Source organism: Microtus pennsylvanicus, chromosome 11 (assembly GCF_037038515.1).
Source record: "Microtus pennsylvanicus isolate mMicPen1 chromosome 11, mMicPen1.hap1, whole genome shotgun sequence".
In the NCBI taxonomy this organism is placed as follows: Eukaryota; Metazoa; Chordata; class Mammalia; order Rodentia; family Cricetidae; genus Microtus; species Microtus pennsylvanicus.
Genome location: NC_134589.1, coordinates 89,085,961 through 89,107,110, shown reverse-complemented (window position 1 = coordinate 89,107,110; position 21,150 = coordinate 89,085,961). Strand labels below are relative to the sequence as shown.

The window sequence follows — 21,150 nt, the reverse complement described above, 5'->3', positions numbered from 1 at the left end:
ATTTCAGTATCTTATCATGCCCCACTCAGTATGTCAGGACGTCAGGATGGCATCACTTTAGGCCTTCAGGAGCCATGTCAAGCCCTCAGCAACATGTTAAAACTTCAGGATCATGGCAAGCACTCCATGTCAGTGTCATGTTAGATCATACCATGGCAAGCACTCCATGTCAGTATCATGTTAGGTCATACCATGGCAAGCACTCCATGTCAGTATCATGTTAGGTCATACCATGGCAAGCACTCCATGTCAGTATCATGTTAGGTCATACCATGGCAAGCACTCCATGTCAGTATCATGTTAGGTCATACCATGGAAAGCACTCCATGTCAGTATCATGTTAGGGTTATACCATGGCAAGCACTCCATGTCAGTATCATGTTAGGTCATACCATGGCAAGCACTCCATGTCAGTATCATGTTAGGTCATACCATGGCAAGCACTCCATGTCAGTATCATGTTAGGTCATACCATGGCAAGCACTCCATGTCAGTATCATGTTAGGTCATACCATGGCAAGCACTCCATGTCAGTGTCATGTTAGGTCATACCATGGCAAGCACTCCATGTCAGTATCATGTTAGGGTCATACCATGGCAAGCACTCCATGTCAGTATCATGTTAGGTCATACCATGGCAAGCACTCCATGTCAGTGTCATGTTAGGTCATACCATGGCAAGCACTCCATGTCAGTATCATGTTAGGGTCATACCATGGCAAGCACTCCATGTCAGTATCATGTTAGGTCATACCATGGCAAGCACTCCATGTCAGTATCATGTTAGGTCATACCATGGCAAGCACTCCATGTCAGTATCATGTTAGGTCATACCATGGCAAGCACTCCATGTCAGTATCATGTTAGGTCATACCATGGCAAGCACTCCATGTCAGTGTCATGTTAGGTCATACCATGGCAAGCACTCCATGTCAGTATCATGTTAGGGTCATACCATGGCAAGCACTCCATGTCAGTATCATGTTAGGTCATACCATGGCAAGCACTCCATGTCAGTGTCATGTTAGGTCATACCATGGCAAGCACTCCATGTCAGTGTCATGTTAGGTCATACCATGGCAAGCACTCCATGTCAGTATCATGTTAGGTCATACCATGGCAAGCACTCCATGTCAGTATCATGTTAGGTCATACCATGGCAAGCACTCCATGTCAGTGTCATGTTAGGTCATACCATGGCAAGCACTCCATGTCAGTGTCATGTTAGGTCATACCATGGCAAGCACTCCATGTCAGTATCATGTTAGGTCATACCACACATCCAGTAACACCAGGACCTCAGAATCTCTTCATGTCCTCAACATCAGGTGGGACCTCAGTGTCCTTCGATTCATGTCATCCTCAAAACTGTCAGGACTTTGGTATCATGTCAGGCCTGAGTACAATGACAGGACCTCAACATTATGTGGGATCTTAGCAACACGTCAGGCAATCTGGATCATGCCAGTGCCTCAAAATTACGTCTGCATCCTGTGAGGCCCTTAGCATCACAAGTCCTCACTATGATGCTGTGACTTCAGTGACATCTCAGGATATGAGCCTATTAGCAGGCCCACAGCAACATGTCCTGATATTAGCATCTCTGTTACCATGGGAGTTCCTGAGCATTATGTGAAAATATCAGTGTTACCCATTCCCCTTGCGTTATGCTATTTCCTATGTATCATGCATGATCTTGTTAGCATGTTGGTGTCAGATTCTTCTATCAGAACCTCAATGTCATAGCAGAACCTCAGCATTGTGTCTGTCAGTCAGGATTCTGTTAGGTCCGCAGCCTCATGCCAGGTCCTCAGAAAAATAGCGTTAGTCTAATGTCATGTCGGAACCTGTGAATTATGTCAGGATGTCAGCAGCTTAGTAGGTCTTTAGCATCATAGTGTTGTTCCAGACCTTGACATCACGTCTTCACCTGTGTCATGAGTGGATCTCTCATATCATGTTAGGTCTTCTCTGTCATGACCTGAGTGTCATGTTAGACATTCAACATTTTATCAGGGCCTTAGCAATGTGTCAGGACTTAATTTCATTGCAAGCCTTCAGCATCATGCCGGACGACTGGTGTCATGTCAATCCTCAGCATGATGCCAGACCACAGTGCTATGTTAGCCCTTGGCATGAAGTCAGGACCTCATCACAAAGCGAGGACGGTGGCACCATGCCTTCCATCAACATACAACCTCAGCAGAATTGGAGGACCTTAGCATCATTTCAGATGCTCAGCATCACGCCAAGGCTTCTGTATCAGGTCAAGCTTTCCCTGTCAAGTCTGAGACCAACCATATCAAGACCTCAGCATCATAGCAATATCTCAGCATCGTGTCATTTTCTTAAGGTCACGTCAGGTCTTTTGCATCATACCAGAAACCCATTGTATCAGGCTTGGATACCATGTCTGGCTCTGAAAATGATGTAATCACCAATTACACCATGTACTCAGAAACATGTCAGTGTGACATCCACACCTCAGTGTTAGGTATAAGCCTCAACATCACGTCAGAGCCTCATTATGAGGACTTCACAGTCTTGTTAGGACCTTAGGACCACATGAGGTTCTGAGCATCATAGGTGGGCCCTCATCAAGGCACTGCCTCAGTACTGTGTCGGGTTTTCTGTGCAATGTCAAGGCTGCAGCATCATATGAACCCTTCAGAACCTGACTGAACCTGAGTACCACTGCAAGATATTAGCATATATCATATCTTTCCACAGTATCAAAACATCTAGTCCTCAGGATCACGCGAGGCCTTCGTTATCATATCAGGACCTCAGCTCCATTATCAGTTCCTTGCTGTCAGGTCATGACTTCAACATCATGTCAGACTTCAGATATCCTGCCAGTCTTTTGGTATCATGTGGGTACTTCAGCTTCACGTTAGGCCCTTGGTATGACACAAGGCATTATGTCAGACTCGTGGTGCCCTGTCAGGTTCTCAGTACCACGTTACAGCTTCAGCACCAGATGCCACCTCAGCATCATTTCAGTTCCTGTAGGAAACTCACCAGCTTGTTAGGACCGCGACATAATATCAGGCTTCCAGTTTCATATAAAGACCTCAGCATCGTGCTGGACCCCAGCATCATATCAGGGACTCAGCATCATGTTACTGCATCAGTACCATGTGGACACAGAGCATCATTTTATGTCCTCAGTATACGACAGAACAGACCATCATGTGTGGACATCAGCATGACATCTGGACATGCCGTCACCGTCAGAGCTCAGCGTCGTTTCAGGACCTTATTTCAGTAACGTATCAGGACGTCAGTATAGTGCTGTAACTTCAGTATCATGTCGTCAGCCACTCACCCCCGAGTCAGGCCTGCAGCATCCTTTTGGAAACTGAGCAGGTCCTCAGCATCATCTCAGAACTTCAGTATGTGATCAGGTAGCGAATACAGAGTCAGGCTCTTGCCAGCATGCTGGCTCCTTACTGGCATGTCGGAGCTTTAGTATGACGGCACGGCTGTAACCTCAGGTCAGCTTTATGTAAGAATCTCAGCATCACGTCAAACCCTCTGCATCATCAGGATCTCTGTGTCATGTATCATGTCAGGCCTTCTGAGCCAATCAGAACAGCGGCAGCACACCATTACCTCAGCATTATCCGCCTCTTGGTGTTACATGCTCCGTATCATGTCACACTTCAGCATCCTATTAGCTCCTTAGCAACACATCTGGACCTCTGCCCGGTGAGGACCTAGTGCCATATGACACCATCTTTAGGGTCTTAAGGCAATGGTTACTTTAAGGTGGAGATCCCCCAACCCGTGCCCCCTGTGCCTCCTCCCACCTAACAGGGCACTCTGCTCCTGGCCTCCCAATCCCCTCTCCTGTACCCCCAGCCTCTCCATCAGGCTCTGAGGAGAAGGAGAAGCTGTAAAGGACAGTCAAGACGCTCAGACACATCTATGTTTATTTTTTTTTCCTGTCAGAAAATCTCAAGAATTACACCAAAAAATACTTCAGCCTCTGCTACCTACTGACAAAAATACACCACAAAATTATAAAGCGCTCTGTGGTTTTGCTAGGGACAATTTGTTGATCCGCTTCAGATGACGAATGAATTTACAGGTGACTCAAGGTGATGGAAGGACGGGCGGGGGGAGGGAGGAGGGAGGACAAATCAGATGAGCCTGTTTGGCAGGATAGCTTGAGCTACGCTACTCCTGTTACCCAGCTGCTGTGTAAAATGATTTCAGCAATAAAGCAAGCCACAAAAAGCACTCTTACATGGCCTGTTGGAGAGGCACTGGGAAACAGAAACACATGTCAAATGAACTATTCTCCTGGCCAGTTCTGGTCCTCTTGGGCCTAGAGCCAGCACCTCCGCGGAAAAGGGCCTTCCTGGAATTCTCCTGAGAAGCAAGAGGCTCCTGCTAGCTTGCCCTGTGTCCTGGAATGGGAAGCCTAAGAATGCTGGCCATGCCCCTCCTGCTCCCCTTAACCCCCATCGGTGTTTCTGGAACCCAGCTGGGGAGTTTGGGTGCACATCCTCTGTCAACACAATGAAGTGAACCGAAGACAGCCACCTTCTCCAGCTTCTTTTAGAAATGACCTGCCACCATTGCAGGCCCAATCTTCAGATTTCCTCCTGGCTGTCTCTTGGATTTCCTGGCTAGGCTCCCATGGTCGCTGCTGCTGTCATGAGCATGTTGGGAAAGAGCAAACATGTGAGACCTGGGTGCCTGAGCTTCTAGCTGGGCCCAGGGGCGACCCGCCTGTGTCCTTGCCACCCCTCTTCCTTTCTCTCCTTTTCCACCCCTGCCATCTTGAGAACACAGGCAGCGTCTAGGGATACACCTAGAAAAATAAAAGAAAGACAACATCTACCCACGTCTGTGTTTGCCGATTCACAACAGCTGCTCTGTGAGTGACCGGAGCCTAGGTCCCATGGGCTGCCCTGGGTGGAGCATGGATGCCTCCCCCGTGGCTTTGTGCTCCTCTTGCAAACTCACCACTAAGTGGTACTCTAGGCATTCCTGGTTTAGAAACGCCAGCGTCACCTTTCTCTCCAATTCAGCCTTCTCTGCCATGCTGTGCTCCTCTCCTGCAGACCATAGGCAAACCAAAGGGCCCACTCTTTGCCACACAGATACTCGGTCACCCACACTGAAGCCACGGGGGCCTTGTCTAAGAAGCCCAGAGAGGCTGTGCTCTTTCCTGCCCTGCTGTGTCTTCCATTCAGAGCCTGTTTCAGGTGCCTTTTATTCATTTTCTCTGGCTCCCCTTCCTGTCTCTAAATTATCCTAACAAAGAATAAGCGGGGGCTTTGAAAGTGTCTTACATGGGAACAATCAACACGAAACATGCCTTTGTACACGAGCCTGACTTGGGTACGAAGGAACAATACGAAAGGACAAAAGATCGATTCAGACGACTCCAGTGCACAATATTTTCAGGGGGTTCTCCCCAGACCCCATCCTGCCCCGCCCCCACCCCGTACCCCAGCAGTACAGTGTTGTCTTGTAGCTTCAGCTTTGCCTAGCCAGTCGGGGGTTCCCCTCTCCACCCACCACCCCCATCCCGGCTGAGGCGGGCCTCTAATGGCCCTGGGTCTTGGGCGGCTTGGGCTCATGGATGACGGCGGCTGCCGACAACCACGGCCCGATGGCCCGGGCAGTGCTCTGCTTGGCCACACTGTAGTGGCTGATGACTGTGTAGAAGCGGCTCCTGGAGCTGGGGTCCTGGGCTGAGTAGTAAGCGTCCAGCGAGGCCGGGATACAGCGCTTGTGCTGGGGAAGAAAGAGATACGAGTCAAGAGTAGCCGGGTGGGCTGCTGGCACCCACGGACCCACAGACCCACGGAGACACTGCTGCCCTGCGCCGGAGTTTCAGGTTCATCCGGCTGTCAGTCACACCACAAGAGACAGTGCTCCTGGGCTTGGCCTCAGCAGACCTTCCCCAATTATACCATTGCCATCTTCAGAGCAGGGGAGATACACCTACTGGTACTGAGGTAAGATCAGACTCATCTGCTTGATGACCATACGGCAATAGTAGTCTTTGGTAGCACGACATTAGGTCCTCTTACCTGTTCCCAGTGACTGTCTGGGCCACTGTCCAGAGATAATGACAATTTCCCGTCCTTTGTTTAATATATGCATTTCTTTTCTCTTATCAAGGTTGTTGGTTCCTAACATTAATATGAATTTGCATTATGCATTTGTATTATTCCACCATATATAGGATAATCATAAAATACTACCAGTTTTAGCACTCATAATGAATTGTGCATTGAACGGATGTTGCTATGTCTTAATGCCCTGGGCATTTTCAACTGTGATGGTACTAATGTGTACCTAGATAATTCTGTTTCTCGATCTAGCACAGTAGCCAATAAACTGCACAAAATGGTCACTGTTACAAAATAGGCCTTGTTCCAGGAGGTTTTGGCCAACTGTAGGCCCATGTAGGGTCCTGACAACCGATAGGTCAGATGCCTTAAAAGGCCCTCTGCCCTCATGATGGCTCCAGCCTGTGCAGGGTTCTCCTGTTGTCCCCACAGTGAGCCAAGGAACAGCCACACAAGCTAGGGAGATTCTGCAGGCAGTGGCTATTTGAAATACTAGCTTTCTTGGCTAAGTCTCTCCACTTGATACAGAACTAGGTTCTTTGCTTAGTTTGTTTTCAATCTGCTCGGTTTGCTTTTTCTTATTTATTCATCAAACAAGTCAACAATTTATGTATTTTAAGGAAAATATACAGTGAGCTAATTCTGGATGAATATTGCATCCCTCCTTGACTCCTTCCTCCTCTCTGAGTATCCATATTTGATATTTTAAATGTTTATCTTTTTAGAATTTAGAAATAAGCCTCTTTCACCTCCCCACTTCCACGCACAGGGAGAACTTTCTTCCTTTGTTTGCTAATATTATCTTGGAGGGGAATTGATGTCACGAAGCAGACAGCTTTTTCTCGCTGTCATACTTCTGAAGGGTCGCCTTGTGTGGAGAAAGCAGGGTCTGTTCAGCTGTCTCCGACGCTTGCTGTCACTGTCTCCGCTCTTTCAGAACCTCAGCTTTTATCCAGCAGGAGCATCACTCCATGGAGACACACAGCGGCACCAAAAGACACACGCTCTCAAGTTGGAATGGCTCTCATTTGATCCCCCACTTTGGAACAGCTTCCTAGCTGTGAGGCATTGGGAAACCCTCTTAACTAAATACCCCCAATTTCTGTTACTTCTTATGGAAAACAGGGACAAAAATAATCCCATTTTCAGAACAGTTGTGTGACTTCGTAGAGATGATGTTTATGGAAATGTCTAGTAAATAGCCTGACAGAAAATAAGTACTCAGTAAACGGTGATTATAAAAATTAACACTGCCAGGCAGTGGTAAATCCCAGCACTTGGGAGGCAGAGGCAGATGGATCTCTGTGAGTTCGAGGCCAGACTGGTCTAAAAAGCGAGTTTCAGAACAGCCAGGACTGTCACACAGAGAAACAAAAACAAAACAAACAAACAAAAAAAAACCAAACAAAAAAAAAACAACCAAAAAACAAAACAAAACAAAAAAAAACCAACCAAAACCAAACCAAGAAAAAATACATCGTCACCTGCTTCCAATTTAAAACAGCTAGCTAACTTTATTGCAACTCATATGTATTGAATCTGTTACCCCATAGGCTTTATTTATTTATTTATTTTTGTGCTAAACTATTTGACTGTTTGGGCATACATAATTCTCCAAAAGAATAAGAAGAGCCCTAGGTCACCCAACGCTTTGAAGGAAGGAGAGCAACTAAAACAATGGTCAGGAGGAAAAGCACCCAGAGGACCAAGGGTCTGGACACAGGCTGGGAGGAAAACTCAGAAGCGCTCTGCCTTGTGTCTCTTCAGGGACACCCTGAGGTAAGGAATCAGCGGTCAGAAGATCCACGTGAAGTGGAGCTTTCCGAAGACAGCAAGCCAGTGTCAAGTGTAGTGGGCATCCTTCACTGCTCATGCGCAGTCTGGAGGTGGCCCACTTCCTGACCTTGCTAGAGTGCTCTCTTCCCTGTCTGAGACTGATACTTCAGGAACCCATGATCACTCCTTTTCAGCTGTGTTTCAGTCCTTGGGGAGAGTGCTATACCCAAATATGGCTACCAGGGAAGAGACGACTTTGCTAATGTCTCCAGCTATTGCCAATCACCTAGGGCTGCGCACCTGCCCCAAGCCCCTTACCTTATAGACAAATCCCTCAGGACAGCTGTGGTCATAGGTGAAGGCTTTGTAAACCACCAGGAACACAATGCAGGCGAGAAAAGCAAGGGCCAGGCTGACAAGAATGGTGACCTGAAAGAAGACAGAACTGAGCGTCACACAGACTCAGCGCATGCGCTTTCAGGCCACATATGCAGCCTTCGGCACCTGGAGTCAAGAGGCAGGCTGGTACATCGGGAAGGGGAGGGGCCAAGGACCCAGGGAATTGAATATGTCTTGGCTTTGTCACTAATTAGAATTTAGCATGGCCCTGTGAAAACTTGCCCTCCAGGAGCTTCAGATTCTCCCTCCTAGGAGAATCCAGGAAGTTCTTTCTTAACTCTACATATGCTTTCCTGCTACTCTTCCTGTTAACACTAGGGTGGGGGCATGGTTAGCCATCACATCCTGGGCTTCCTGTTTTCCTTCACCACCCCACCCCTATCGTCAGCACGGTGTTCTAATGTCAGGCACCAGTTGCTGGCTTTGCCTCTGCTTGGACCCCTGGCACCATCTTGAATGCGCCCCCATCCACTGTTCTCCCACTCCAACTTTCTTCCCGCTGCAGGAAACAGCAGCTCCACATGGTCAGCAGTGAACACACACCTTCCCGTCACGCTTAACTATGTCCCCCTATATTGCACATCAGCTCGTCAGGAAAATCCGCCTTGATATGAACTCACAACCTGACCCCTTTTGACTGCTTCAGTCATTCCCGGAGTGTCTGAAGCCATGCCTCCTCTCCCTGGCAGTACTGACGCAGCCTTTAAAACTGTAAAGGCATTCTATAGCATGGTTGACACACAGCTATAAGAAGACTTGGAAATTTTAAGTTTTTCTACCCCCAAAAGCATGTGATCATCACCAAACAACCAGCTCAGTGTAAAGAATTGACTCCTGGCGGTGAGCGACAAGCGAGTGTTTGTTTAGTACCTGCCATGCCAAACCGAAGCAACGCCAGGACTTATTGGAAAGGAGTAAATGGTTAATTACAAGCTCACACTGTGTCCATAACACCGCATGTGTACAAAAGGAAAGGTACCACTCCCCCGTGATACTGGGGTCTGCCGAGTTCTTGTCAAAATTTGGGAGTGTGTATTATTTTTAAATGCTAGCCAATTGAATCAGTTGGCCTAGAAATTGGGCACAGTTCCTCCCAGGAAGAGAAAGTTCCTTTTGATCCAGGAGAAAATTAAATCAATGTGTTTTTTCTGGGGGGGGGGTCCTCAATCCCACATTTCACTCTAAGATATGGGGACAACTGTAGGAGGAGACAGGAATCTGCGATGCTCCAAATGAGGGGAGTTGCCTGAAGACCCCTTTAAATACCAGATGGGAGGAGTTCGGAAGGGGAAAGACAGTGAGGAGAGAATCAGGCTGAATCCTTGGGTGAACACAGTCCACAAGAGATTTCTCCACTCGCATGGGTATGAAATCCCATTTTAAGTTATTGTGGAAGCATTGTGCTCTCCTGGTTACTCATTCCGTTACCCAAGGCCTCTGCTGAAGCCTATTGCGCACGCGCCAGCCTCCCAGGCAGGGTTAGGCTGACCGTGCAGGAGGATGAGATCTGACTCGGGTCCTTTAGAAGGGCATGGAGCTGAAAAGCCGCAGAAGCCCATGGAAACGGAACCTGGAGAGATGCTATGCTCCCCCAAATTAATATTAATTTATTAGGAAAGCAGGTCACCCAGGATCACCACTCACCAGTCCCAAGAACTCAAAAGCGCTGGCCAGAGAGTGTCTGCATTACAGATGTAAAGAAACTAAAAATTTTACAGATTGTCCAAGACTCAAAAGACAGAAACAGTTCAGAATAACCAAATATCATCTTATCATCCTCCCATATTTAATGATTCCACATTAATGGGTTCAATTAACTAGAGACCAAAAAATTTGTGGAAAAGTAAATTTTCTGTACTGAACACACCAGCCTTTTTTTTTTTTAAGATCATGATCCCCATATAAGGCTATATGGCAATTACTAACATAGATTTATATTGGACTACTTTATAAGAACTTCAGAGGAGAGCTAACACCCACAGAAGATGAACAAAGGTCATATGCAAATGCACGGGAGAGAATCACACATCAGAGGAGTTTGGTACCCCAGGGGGTCCTGTGTCCAGGCACCCCCTGATCTTGATAGATGGTGTGTATTCACATAACACCACTCAGTCATAAGAGGAATAAAATACGTGTTGATAGATGTAGACAGACCTCAAAACCATCACACCGAATAAAAGAAGTCATATCTAAAAGGTCACCATGAAATACCGAGAATAGATTAAACTGTAGCGATAGAAAACACATTGCCAGGGGCTTGCACACACACGCGTTGGTGGGGGGCAGTGGGGAATGACTGATAATGGATACCAGGTTCCTTCTAAGTGATGAAAATGTTTTGAAATTAGACAAGGATGATGGTCACAGTGCTGTAAATATTCTAAATGTCATTGAATAGTTTGTTTTAAAGTGACTAATTTTACAGTGTGGAAATTTTTACCTCGGGTTTGAAATGCTAGCACTAAGGGAGCATGCAGACTCCGGGGTGGAAGCCATTCCTGTACGTGGTGACTCCATCAGAGAGCTCTAAAATGCTGCTAGCATCCCCGCAGGCCCAGCTAAGAGGGCTGCCCACGTTCTGGATGCAAAGAGTTATCTGTGCAGTATCTGTGGCAACCACATGGCTGGGGATGTCATGCATGCAAAGGAGAGAACAATGGTCCACAGGCCCACCTAGCCAATATCAGCGGTCACAGGCAGCTCAAGGGGGCCCTGGGAAATTCCCCCATCCCAGTAACCATGTGTGATCTCAACCTCTGACTGAACTGAGCCCGAGCCTTCTGGCAAACCTAGCAGCAGGGCAAAATGTCTAAAGACAGTCACGGTCCCAGGGAACATACGTTTGGGGTGGGTGCTCCCACCCCAGGAGTCTCTATCTGGTTAGAGAAGGGTGCCCAGCCTGTTCACCCAGGGTTAGCCTCCCCAGACATGGCAGGGCTCTCCCATTCCTAACCTTCTGAGAGAAGCAGGTGAGATTCACCAAGGTCACCAAGGCCGACTGTGTGACAGAGAGGCTTTCAGAAAATGCCACCAGGAAAAGAGGAGGGAGGAAGGAAGGAGGTGGTTTCAAGTCTACTGCTAGAAGCATCTGAGGGACCTGAGGATGCTAACATCCAGGTTTCCCTGTCCTGTTGCAGGCAACTTAATGGACAAGGAGCAAATGGGCCCAGGACATGGGTCCAGTTTTCAACCTTCCAGTAGACTGTAAGGTACACCTGTGGGAAGACTGGCCCCTCCTGTAAGCTGTTTGGATTTGGATCTCAAGCTGGCTGCACATGTTATCATCACGTGGCAAGTGTTTTAAAAAAGCTCCATCTCCTGGCTCCACCTGGGTAATGACCTCAGAATCTCTGGGGTAGAGTCCAGGCTATAGGATGTCTGAAGTCCCCAGCTCCTTAGAGCAGGCAGGGAGAAGGGCATTGTGTGTAGAGCTTGGATAGGGCGGCTTGTGGGAATGCTGAGTGGAGGCTGGGGAGTAGCCTGGTTGTGTGTGATTCTGCCCATCAGGCTAGCTCGGGTCGGGGTAAATGGAAGATGTGCTGTCTGAAAGCCTTTGCTCTTCTCCTGAAGTTTAGTAGGGATTTCTCTGTGACTGAGGCTGCCAGCACAGAGGGCTCTGGGACTAACCTGCGGTAGGGGATGTGACATTATGGGCAACTGCAGAGAACACCAAGTGGGAGGGCAGAAGGCTCTAAGTAGAGGACCGTGCATTTCCCAGAGGGCAGCTGGAGAAGGTCTAGGCCGTCCTGGATGCAGGGTAGGTTTGACTCAGAGTAGGCAAAGAAGGAAGAGGCCTGGAGCGGAGGGGTGGGGAGTGGACATACTCAGCACGGAGCCTTAACTCAAGGGTGGCAGGGAACTATTGACAGTTTTACTCAGGCAAGTGGCTGGATCAAGATTAGCCTTTGGCAGGACGCTGGGGCAGGGCTGGAAACAGGGAGGCCAGTGAGAAGGCTGGTCATTAGGGGAGATCTCAAATGTTGTAGTAGCCTGGGCAGTAGAGTGGAATGACTCAGAGACTTGCTTAGCAGCTAGGGATTTCTGACTTGGCTTGCAGTGAGAGTTTCAGGCACATAGAGACCTGGTTGCCCTGGGCCAACCTCTCCCTTTCTAGAAGATCTGTGGAATTCAGAGGCCTCCAGAACCTGGAGCCTGTAGCTAAGTCCCCCCATGGAAAGGTGAGCCTCGGCCTGCAGGGAAGGACCTTCCGTTTCTCCACACAGCATCATGCCCTGAGCATAGAAACTGGGCTCCATGTCAGGATTTACCGACTTACTTATGGCCCCTGGTTCCTGGAATTGAACGATCTGGGACTAGCAGTGAATTACACTTTTCTCGCGCTAGATTTAGCGCGTTGTGTGACGTGATCGTCACCACCTGCCAACACCTGTCCCTCTCTTCTGTTCATTTCCTCACTCCCTGACTTCCTCATCACAAACAGACTTCGGCTCTGAGCCAAACACCATGAGGCAGGCAGGCTACTAGGACAGTGCAGCGAGCAGTCAGGTATCAGCTCAGCCCCTGACTGAATAACCTCCCAGCATGCCACAGGGCAGGGTGTGGGGCGGAGCAAATGGAGGACAGGGGTGGGCTGGAAAGAGCCAGACACTGTGATTCTGGGCAGAGCATTCCAGACTGCCCAGAGCGTCTGCAAAGAGCTTGGGGGCCCAGAGGGCCTGGAAGGAGGTACCGTGTGACAGGAGGGCTATAGGAAACATTGCTGAGGTGACAGGGACCAGGGCCACAAAGCCCTGGAGGCCCATGCCATCCCAGCCAGGAGAAAGCACCGCTCTGAGACTTTCCACAGATCTCCGGCCCCTCCCCCACCCACTGGCCAGAGTCAGACACCCAGCCTCCCAGCTGCTTCCTTGCAGAAAAGAGCCCTTCCACCATTATGTGTGCTCAGCAGAGCGGACCAGGCCCTGGCACAACCTGCCTCCTTTCCTCTGCCTGCTCACCAGTTCTTACCTCCGAACTCACTAACTTCTCAATCTATCCTAGACGCCCCAGATCAAGGAGAACCCATCCATCCCCCAATCTCCCCTCAAGTTCTCAGGCAGCACTAGCCCCTCCCCATCCACTCCTCCTCTCTGAGATGCTTCTGTATCAGAAAGAATCTGTCCGTCTGTTGTCCCCCTTGGGAGGCAGCGTGGGTCAGCTCTCACTTCCGGAGTTGGGTTCTGTTTGATTGATGGCCCCTGAGGTAGAAGCTACTGGATCTTCATCTTTTAGACCAGACTAGGCACAGAGAGGTCATGCGCTTTCCCCAAGGATGCACAGCTCACTGGGCAGTGTACTCCCAGGAGCTGAACTGTGTATGGGATGTGCCACCTGGGTGCTGGTCTGCTCTGCTCCTCAGAAAGTGTGGCCTGAGCACGTGTTCATCTACTGCATGCTGGCTTGAAGCTCAGGTCAGAGGTAGTTCTGCACCCCGGGGCAGACGCTGCTAAATGTGCAGATGAGGGTCTTGTCCCGTGGGCTCCAGCTTTGATTCCCGTGGAAACTTTCCTTCTCCACAAGAGGAGGTGCGGGGGTCAGTTAGGGTGCACGTGAATCCCTGGAACAGGGAGGGGACTGGACCCTGAAGTGCATGCCCACATCTTCTGCCATAAATGGTACCTTGTTTGGAAGGATGGGCGTGGCAGGTCTTGAGGTGAGATCCTTGTGGCTAACCCAGGTGGGTATTACAGTCCAGGAAACATGGCTTTATTGCAGACACATATGAAGAGAGACATGCAGAAAGGAATGTGAGGCCCTGGAGGGAGCCCCAGGAGCTAGGCCAGGTAGAGGGAAGACTTTTTAGAGGACTGTGCTAGCTAGCTTCATGTTAACTTGAAACAGGCTAGAGTCACTAGGGAAAAGGGAGCCTTAATTAAGAAAGTGCCTCCGTAAGATCGGGTTGCAGGCAAAAGTCTATTGGGCATTTTCTTAACTAGTGCTGGATGGAGGAGGGCCCAGCCCAGCCCATTGTGGAGCCCAGCCCATTGTGGGTGCTGTCATTCCTGAGCTGGTGGTCCTAGGCTCTGTAAGAGAAAAGGCTGAGCAAGCCATGAGGAGCAGGTCAGTAAGCAGCACCCCTCCATGGCCCCTTCACCTGATTCTGCCTCCAGGTTCCTGCCCTGACTTCTTTCAGGGAAATGTGGAAGTGTAAGCCAAATGACCATTTTCTGCATTCAGTTGCTTTGATCATGGCGTTTCATCACAGCAATAGTAACCCTGACTAAGACAGGGTCTAGCCACATGTTGGTTTTGAACTTCTGGCTTCTGTAACTGTGAGAGAATGAAGCTCTGCTGCGTTAAACCACAGGGTTTATGACCCATTTATCAGGACAGCTCCAGGGAACTAATAGTGTCCTCCAGTAGTGCCCAGCATGGGAACTACAAAAGCTTTTCCTCCACACCACCCGCCAAGCTCCTCACTACTTCAAAAGACCCAGATACTCAGGAGGACGGTGGTTTGTCACCATGTATGGTGTGCCAAGTCATTCTCCTCATCCCCAACCCCACCCTCACACTCTTAAGCCTTGAGGCCCAACATAATACACATCACCTTCTCTTGCTATGTGTGTGTGGTGTGTGTGTGGTGTACTGTAAGCATCCTGACATCACTTCACAACCCAGTTCCTTGTGACACAATTCTGTACTGTGTGTGTGTGTTTGAGAGAGATACACACACACACACACACACACACACACACAGACCCAGACTCCTCAGTCCCCTCTCTACAGCCCCAGCTTCCAGCTCCGGATCTGGCTCCGTAGAGAGGACGTATCATGTGCACAGCACATTCCCCACCTTACAGCTGTGTCCTTGTTTTTGGCACAAAGCCCTCTCTGCTGTGGCGTCTCACATCCCCTCTGTCTGTCATCTGTCTGTCTGTTTGTTAGCAGAGTCTCCCCATGTAGCTTCAGTTGACCCAAAATTTACATTGTAGCCCAGACTGAACTCAAACTCACCCTCCTGCCCCTGCTTCTGACTGCCCAGATCACAGGCATCTGCTGTTATGCTGGCTTTGGGCCCCCATTTCGTTGTTCCCAGCCTCCAGGGAGGCAGGAAGGGAAGGAAGGCCTGGCGGTAAGTCAGTACACTCTCGAGATGGCATGAAGACCCCATGAGGTGATGCCTCCAAACCCAGCAAGCTGCTCAATGATGCACGCATCTCTGTGTCAGGGGACATGCATGTGCTCTCCCCTTTAAGCCTCATGCTGATCTCAGACGCTCAGTCATCAGCCTTACTTACAGAGCTGGAGAGAGAGGCACAACCAACACCGTTCTTGGTAACTGAAAGACCAGAGCCTGACCAAAGCCCCGGAACATGTCTGCATCCTTTCCTCAGCTGCCACCCGGCATGCTCTGCTAATCTCCCCTGTCTGCAGCTCCACCTGCCTTCAGGAAGGCAATGAAGCGCCATGTTACCATGAGGCAAATTGCTCATTTATTCTAGGAGCCCATGCCACCACAGACGCTAGCCAGGGTGGAGAGGAAAAAAAGCCATTCGCTGTCTGCCCAGCCTGTGAGCATGCAGGACCTGCTCCTCCTCTTTGCCACAGTACCCACCAAATGGCCCTTCCTTATGAAGAGAATAAACGCTGGAAACAACCCTTGCAGCAACAGAAGCTCTCATTGGGGAAACTAAATTTTGTGGTGACACAAAACCAGAGTTGCCCAATACATGTACATGTACGTGACATGTACGTGGCTGCTGCCCACAGAAGAGATGGAATTGTGGCACCTGGTGCCTTCTCCCTGGATTGGCCCTGACAACAGTGGAACAGGACGGGGCTCAGAGCCTCTGTGAGGCCACCGAGACAGTTCTGGCTTCCTCACACTCTCTTTGATACCAGGCAGAACAGAGAACACAAGAGTCTTTGAAGCCGGGCCATTTAGATGGAAGCCCCAGAGCTGTCTGCACCTGGGTGGCTCTCCTGCTTCTTGGGGACCTCAGTTTTCTTCTTGGCTGAGGGTGGTATTGTTGGCATTTTCGTAGTGACTGAGCCCTTGGGTAAGCCTGGGTCAGGGTAGACGTTCAGTGTCTTACAGAAATGACCTCGGCACATGGGCCAGCTCTGTACCCATTTTACAGATTTGTGTCAGAGGCAGACAAAATGACTTGTCATATGCAACTGTCTTCTTGTTCCTCTTCAGCATCCTACACAAAGCAGAGATTCTGGTGGTTCCTTTTCTCTCATCCCATTTGACACACTGTGGTCCCTCAGGGTTTCTTGAGGGGAGGACACAGAGATCAACCTCTCTTGCTAATTCCAGGCTACCTGAGAACCCTTGACTTCTCATGTAAGATGGCTCTAAGATGTTACATTAATCTATACTAAGTGCCCCGATACAAACAACATGGGATCGTGGGAGAGGAAGAGCCATGAGAGGGAAGGAACCAGCTCAGCTCCAGGAAATTCTATTCCTTCTGGCCTGGGCCCCACCAGGCCTGAATGTGACTCAGTGGCTTTTTTAACACCAGGACCCAGGATGTGGCACCGTCACCATCCTGTGTGCTCTTGTTCCCTTCAAGGGCAGGGCCAGCCTCTCTCTGAGCTTCCTTGAGGCATGGGGTCCTTTGAGGACTCTCTGGTGGTTCCTGTCCTCTCTGGCTCTTCTGTCTCCCCTGCCTAGCCCATTCTTCCCAGGACCGCAGAGGGCTCTTCCTAACTGACCCTTCTGAACACTGTGGAAATGCTGAAAACCTTCCTCTCACGTCTCACCCCCAGGGCCTGCCATCTTGTGGAAGTGGGTCAGGTGGAGTGCCGGGTTCCTGCCTGTAGGTTCTGACAGCCTCCATCCCACCCCACCCCTGGAAATCAGCCTAGTCCACATAGACCCTGGCAGTCTGGAAGCAAGTTACCAAGAGCTGTCAATAGTTTGTGATAGTCAGAATACTTTTTCTCACCTCGAAAGAGAAGAGGAGAGGGCTATTGTTCAGTGTCTGTGAGGAGCTGGTTCCAGAACCTTTGTGGGTCTTGTCACTATGCCTGTCTCTGGCCGTACTGTTCTTTACGGCCAGTCATGTGGAGGATGAGGGATTGACCTCCCAAATAGGTGGCTAGGTTCCTTCTCTATAGAAATATTAAGACCCATGACCCCAACCCTGACTAATGAGACAAGAAGAATAGGAAGAGATGTCAATGGGGCTCGGAAAGCAGAAAGGGAAGATGGAGGGAGGGCTGAGACCCTGTGTTCTGTCTCAAAGCACAGGGCCTCCGAGAAAGCCTTGCTTACCATCTTCGGAGCACCGAGAAGTGAAACAGGGACTCAGAGGACTAGGTATGATGTGTGTGCCTGGCCGTGGCTTATCACCGTCAAAGGCTAAAATCAAAGTCACCAGAAGAGTAAGAACCCATGGCCAAGTCCAGCCAGGCGCAATCTCCCAAAGCTCTCCTGGTGGGGCCACACAAGGTGTGCTTCATCCCCACCGAAACTTTGTTGTTTTTATTTTCTGCGCATGAGTGTTTTGCCTGCATGTAGGAGAGTTACAGACAGGTGTGAGCTGCCATGGGGGTTCTGGGAGTTGAACCTGCATCTTCTACAAGAGCAGTAAGTGCTCTTAACCACAGACCCATCTCTCCAGGATGCGTTCCAACATTACAGCATGTCACATGTCTCATTAGAGACTTGGTGCCTGGGGATTTGTGCTGGGTGCTCATCATGACGTCACCCTCAGCTGAACACCTCCCTGAGTTTTAGACTGCCAGATGGAAGGCAGGTGTGCAGCACACACTGTATTGTGTGTAAATCGAGGCACAAAAAGGCCCCCATTGGTTCTGGGAATGGTGGATGACTCTTAAAATCTAAGTTCCCAGAGGCTAAACTTAACAAACATCTCTCTCCAAGGGGTAGGGGGTGCTCTATCTTACTCTATGAGTGCTTTTTTTTTTATACAAACTGCTTCCCAAGCGCTACCCCAGTGTGTGTGTGTGTGTGTGTGTGTGTGTGTGTGTGTGTGTGTCTGTCTGTCTGTCTGTTTGGGGCATGTAGAAAAGGAGATATAAGGACCTAGAAGATTCAGCAGGGAGTTTCTCCACCTCACAGAAAGGGCCAATAGTATGGAGCAGAAGTGTGTCTCCCTTCTGGCTGGTTTTATGTCTATGTGACTCAAGCTGGAGACATTAGAGAGAAGAGCCTCAGTGGAGAAAATGAGATCCAGCTGTAGGTAATCCTTGGGACATTTTCTTAATTGGTGATTGATGGGGGAGAGCCCAGTTGGTTGTAGGAGGGACCACCACTGGGTTGGTGATGCTGGGTTCTATAAGAAAACAGGCCGAGCAAGCATAAGGAGCAAGCAAGTAAGCAGCACCCATCTACGACCTCTACTGTATGAGCCTCAGCTTCTGGGTTTCTGCCTGGTTTAAGTTCCTGTTCTGACTTCCTTTGATGATAAACTGTGATGGGGAAGTATAAATTAAATAAGCCCTTTCCTCCCCCAATTCTTTGGTCATGGTGTTTCACCACAGCAATCCTAATCCTAACTAGGACACCTCTGTGTCCACAGAGTCCTGTTGCCAACGCTGACTACCTCGTAGACGGGAATGGCTGCTCACCATTCTGGGAATTAAAGGGACATGTGCTCCAGCCTTGCTGGCTCCGGAGCCTCCACCGACTTGCCTAACAACCCTGCAGTTCTGTTTGTTAGGATTTGGAACGGAAACTAAATCTCCAAATCAATTTTGCCGACCCGATTTTTTAAAAATCAAATTTTCTGCCAAGAAAGGGGATTGAAGAATGAAAGCAGCTGAAATAAAACAAGGTATTTGGACTGCAGAAATTGTTCTCATCCGTGGAGAGGAGAACAGTGGCTGCACAGGACCAGCAAGATGGCTGTGTGCAGGAAGACAACCGTGCACCTCCACGAGAGGAAGGATTTCACTGCCCCCTCACACTTGCACAAGCGCTGAAAGAAGAGCCCAGACCTTAAAGGCCACCTGCCTGGCTTTGGTATGAAGCGGTGCGTGCTCAAAAGTGGCATCTAAGGGAATACATCAGAATGATCTCTGTAGGATATAAAGGACAGAAATGCCAGCCCTAAAATGACGAGACAGGTCCGGAGTAAGTATCTAGGGGAAGGTCCTGTCCACTGCCCATCAGTCTGTCCACGTCTTCAGTTGGAGCCACTTCCTAAGCAGGGAATTGGCTTTGTGTCCCTCCCCAAGATTCCATTGGCAAGGTTTAGGGCACCATTATAAATTATTAAGCATGATAAAGGTTTTTTTCAGTTTTATTTATTTTTTTACACGTGTGTGTGTTTGTTACATGTTCTGTGTGCAGGTGCCCACTGAAGCCAGAAGAGGGTGTTGGAACCTTGGGACTGCTATAAAAGGTGGTTTGTGGAATGTACACTGTGGGTGCTGGGAACTGAACCTGAACCCTTTGCAAGAATGGAGAATGAATGCTCTCAACCGCAGAGCCGTCTCTCCAGCCCTGAGAGGCAACTGTTTAATGATTCGTAAGTCTGTCATATCAGGTAAGCCTTAGCATTTCTCCCAAACCAAATTACTATGTCATCATGATGTTTGACCAGCTTCCCGCAGAGCCCCCGTCAAACCCATTACAGAAGATCTCTCTCCGGGGCCCCGGTGAAATCTGCTAAGTAAATTGCCTTTTGAAGGTAGAAGAAAATGAAACATCTGTGGCCCTCAGACTTCACACAAGCAATGATTGGAGGATCTCTTTCAGAACTCAGGGGGAAATTCCCCATGGGCGGAGAATGGCGTGAAAGCGTGGCCCCGCGGCACAGGACCAGGAATTCATGAATATTTGTGGCATCCTTTAAAGGGAAAAGACACTGTTTAGATTGGAGTGTTCCAAAGCAACCACTCATTCCCCAGTTGAATGTGCTATTGGCAAAATGATTACAAAGGGGGCGGGGCAGGCCCTCTGCAGCTTGGAGAGAAATCTCTGGCTTTCTAAAGAAGTTTTCATCTTAAAAGCTAAAGCTATAATTTAGCCCAGGTCAGGGGCTATCGAGAGCTGTGGCGGAGACCCTCTTACAGGCGAGAGAAGCTGAGGGGCCTTAATTCACACGATGGTATCTGTCTATGATGACAAAGGACAGCTAAACGTAAAATAGTTCTAGACAAGTTCCCTGTGTCTAACTAGCCAGCTGGTCCTGGTCACCTTCCTGAACAAGTGTGGAGCAGACGACAGGAATATGTGATAATGGCCAAGAGGAAGGCAGAGGGCACTCTGGGGACTGTGGGGGTCCATCCCATCATACGCTCTCTCCAGACAACATACTGACAAAGACAGAAAAGCGTTCCTATAGAGGCAGATCTTCTGATTTTTCATACATACACCGTGTGTTTTTCTTCACTTCTAGACTCGGGAGAGCAGACCAAATAATACATTCATTACCTCCTTGATATTCACTTTAGCCTTCCAGCAGTCCTGTGAAGTATGGCTTTTTAATCTTTATTTTACAAGCAAAGAGATTCCCAAAGCGTGTAGTTAGGGGCTAGAAAACCAGACATCACTTCTAGTCTGTTTTGGACAAGGTCCTGGGGGAGGCAGGCAGTGTGACTGGTCTAGAGCTAAGTATAGACCCAGTTCCGAGGCGGTGCTACAGATACCTGTAATCAGTTATGGTGTGTGGCAAGGCAGGAAACTGAAGGAAGGGGTCTGACCCACACATCCGAAAGGCATCTCCATATAGATGCAGATCTATGGCATATCACAGCGAAGGAAGTGAGGAAGTGAGGAGGCCTGGCCTGAGCAGCCAATAAAGTCAAGTCCTGAGCTTTACACACATGGCTTTAAGTCCACGCCAGTAACTGTCAGATAAAGCTGTCATTACCCTTGTATTCTTTACTCCGTGTGTGTGTGTGTGTGTGTGTGTATCTGAGTGTATATATCTGCACCATATGCATGCAGTGT

General features: G+C 49.1%; 1 protein-coding gene across 1 annotated transcript in view; it reads right to left on the bottom strand.

Moving 5' to 3' along the window:
• Positions 1-3,917: 3,917 nt before the first annotated feature.
• Nsg2 (neuronal vesicle trafficking associated 2) overlaps positions 3,918-21,150 on the bottom strand; it is a 56,515-nt gene continuing 39,282 nt past the window's right edge. Inside the window, exons 4-5 of the mRNA XM_075941392.1 lie at positions 8,190-8,300; positions 3,918-5,754 (exon numbers count right to left, since the gene is read on the bottom strand). Coding sequence (XP_075797507.1) covers positions 5,563-5,754; positions 8,190-8,300 — 303 coding nt within the window. The 3' untranslated portion in view covers positions 3,918-5,562. The remainder of the gene's footprint in view (positions 5,755-8,189; positions 8,301-21,150) is intronic.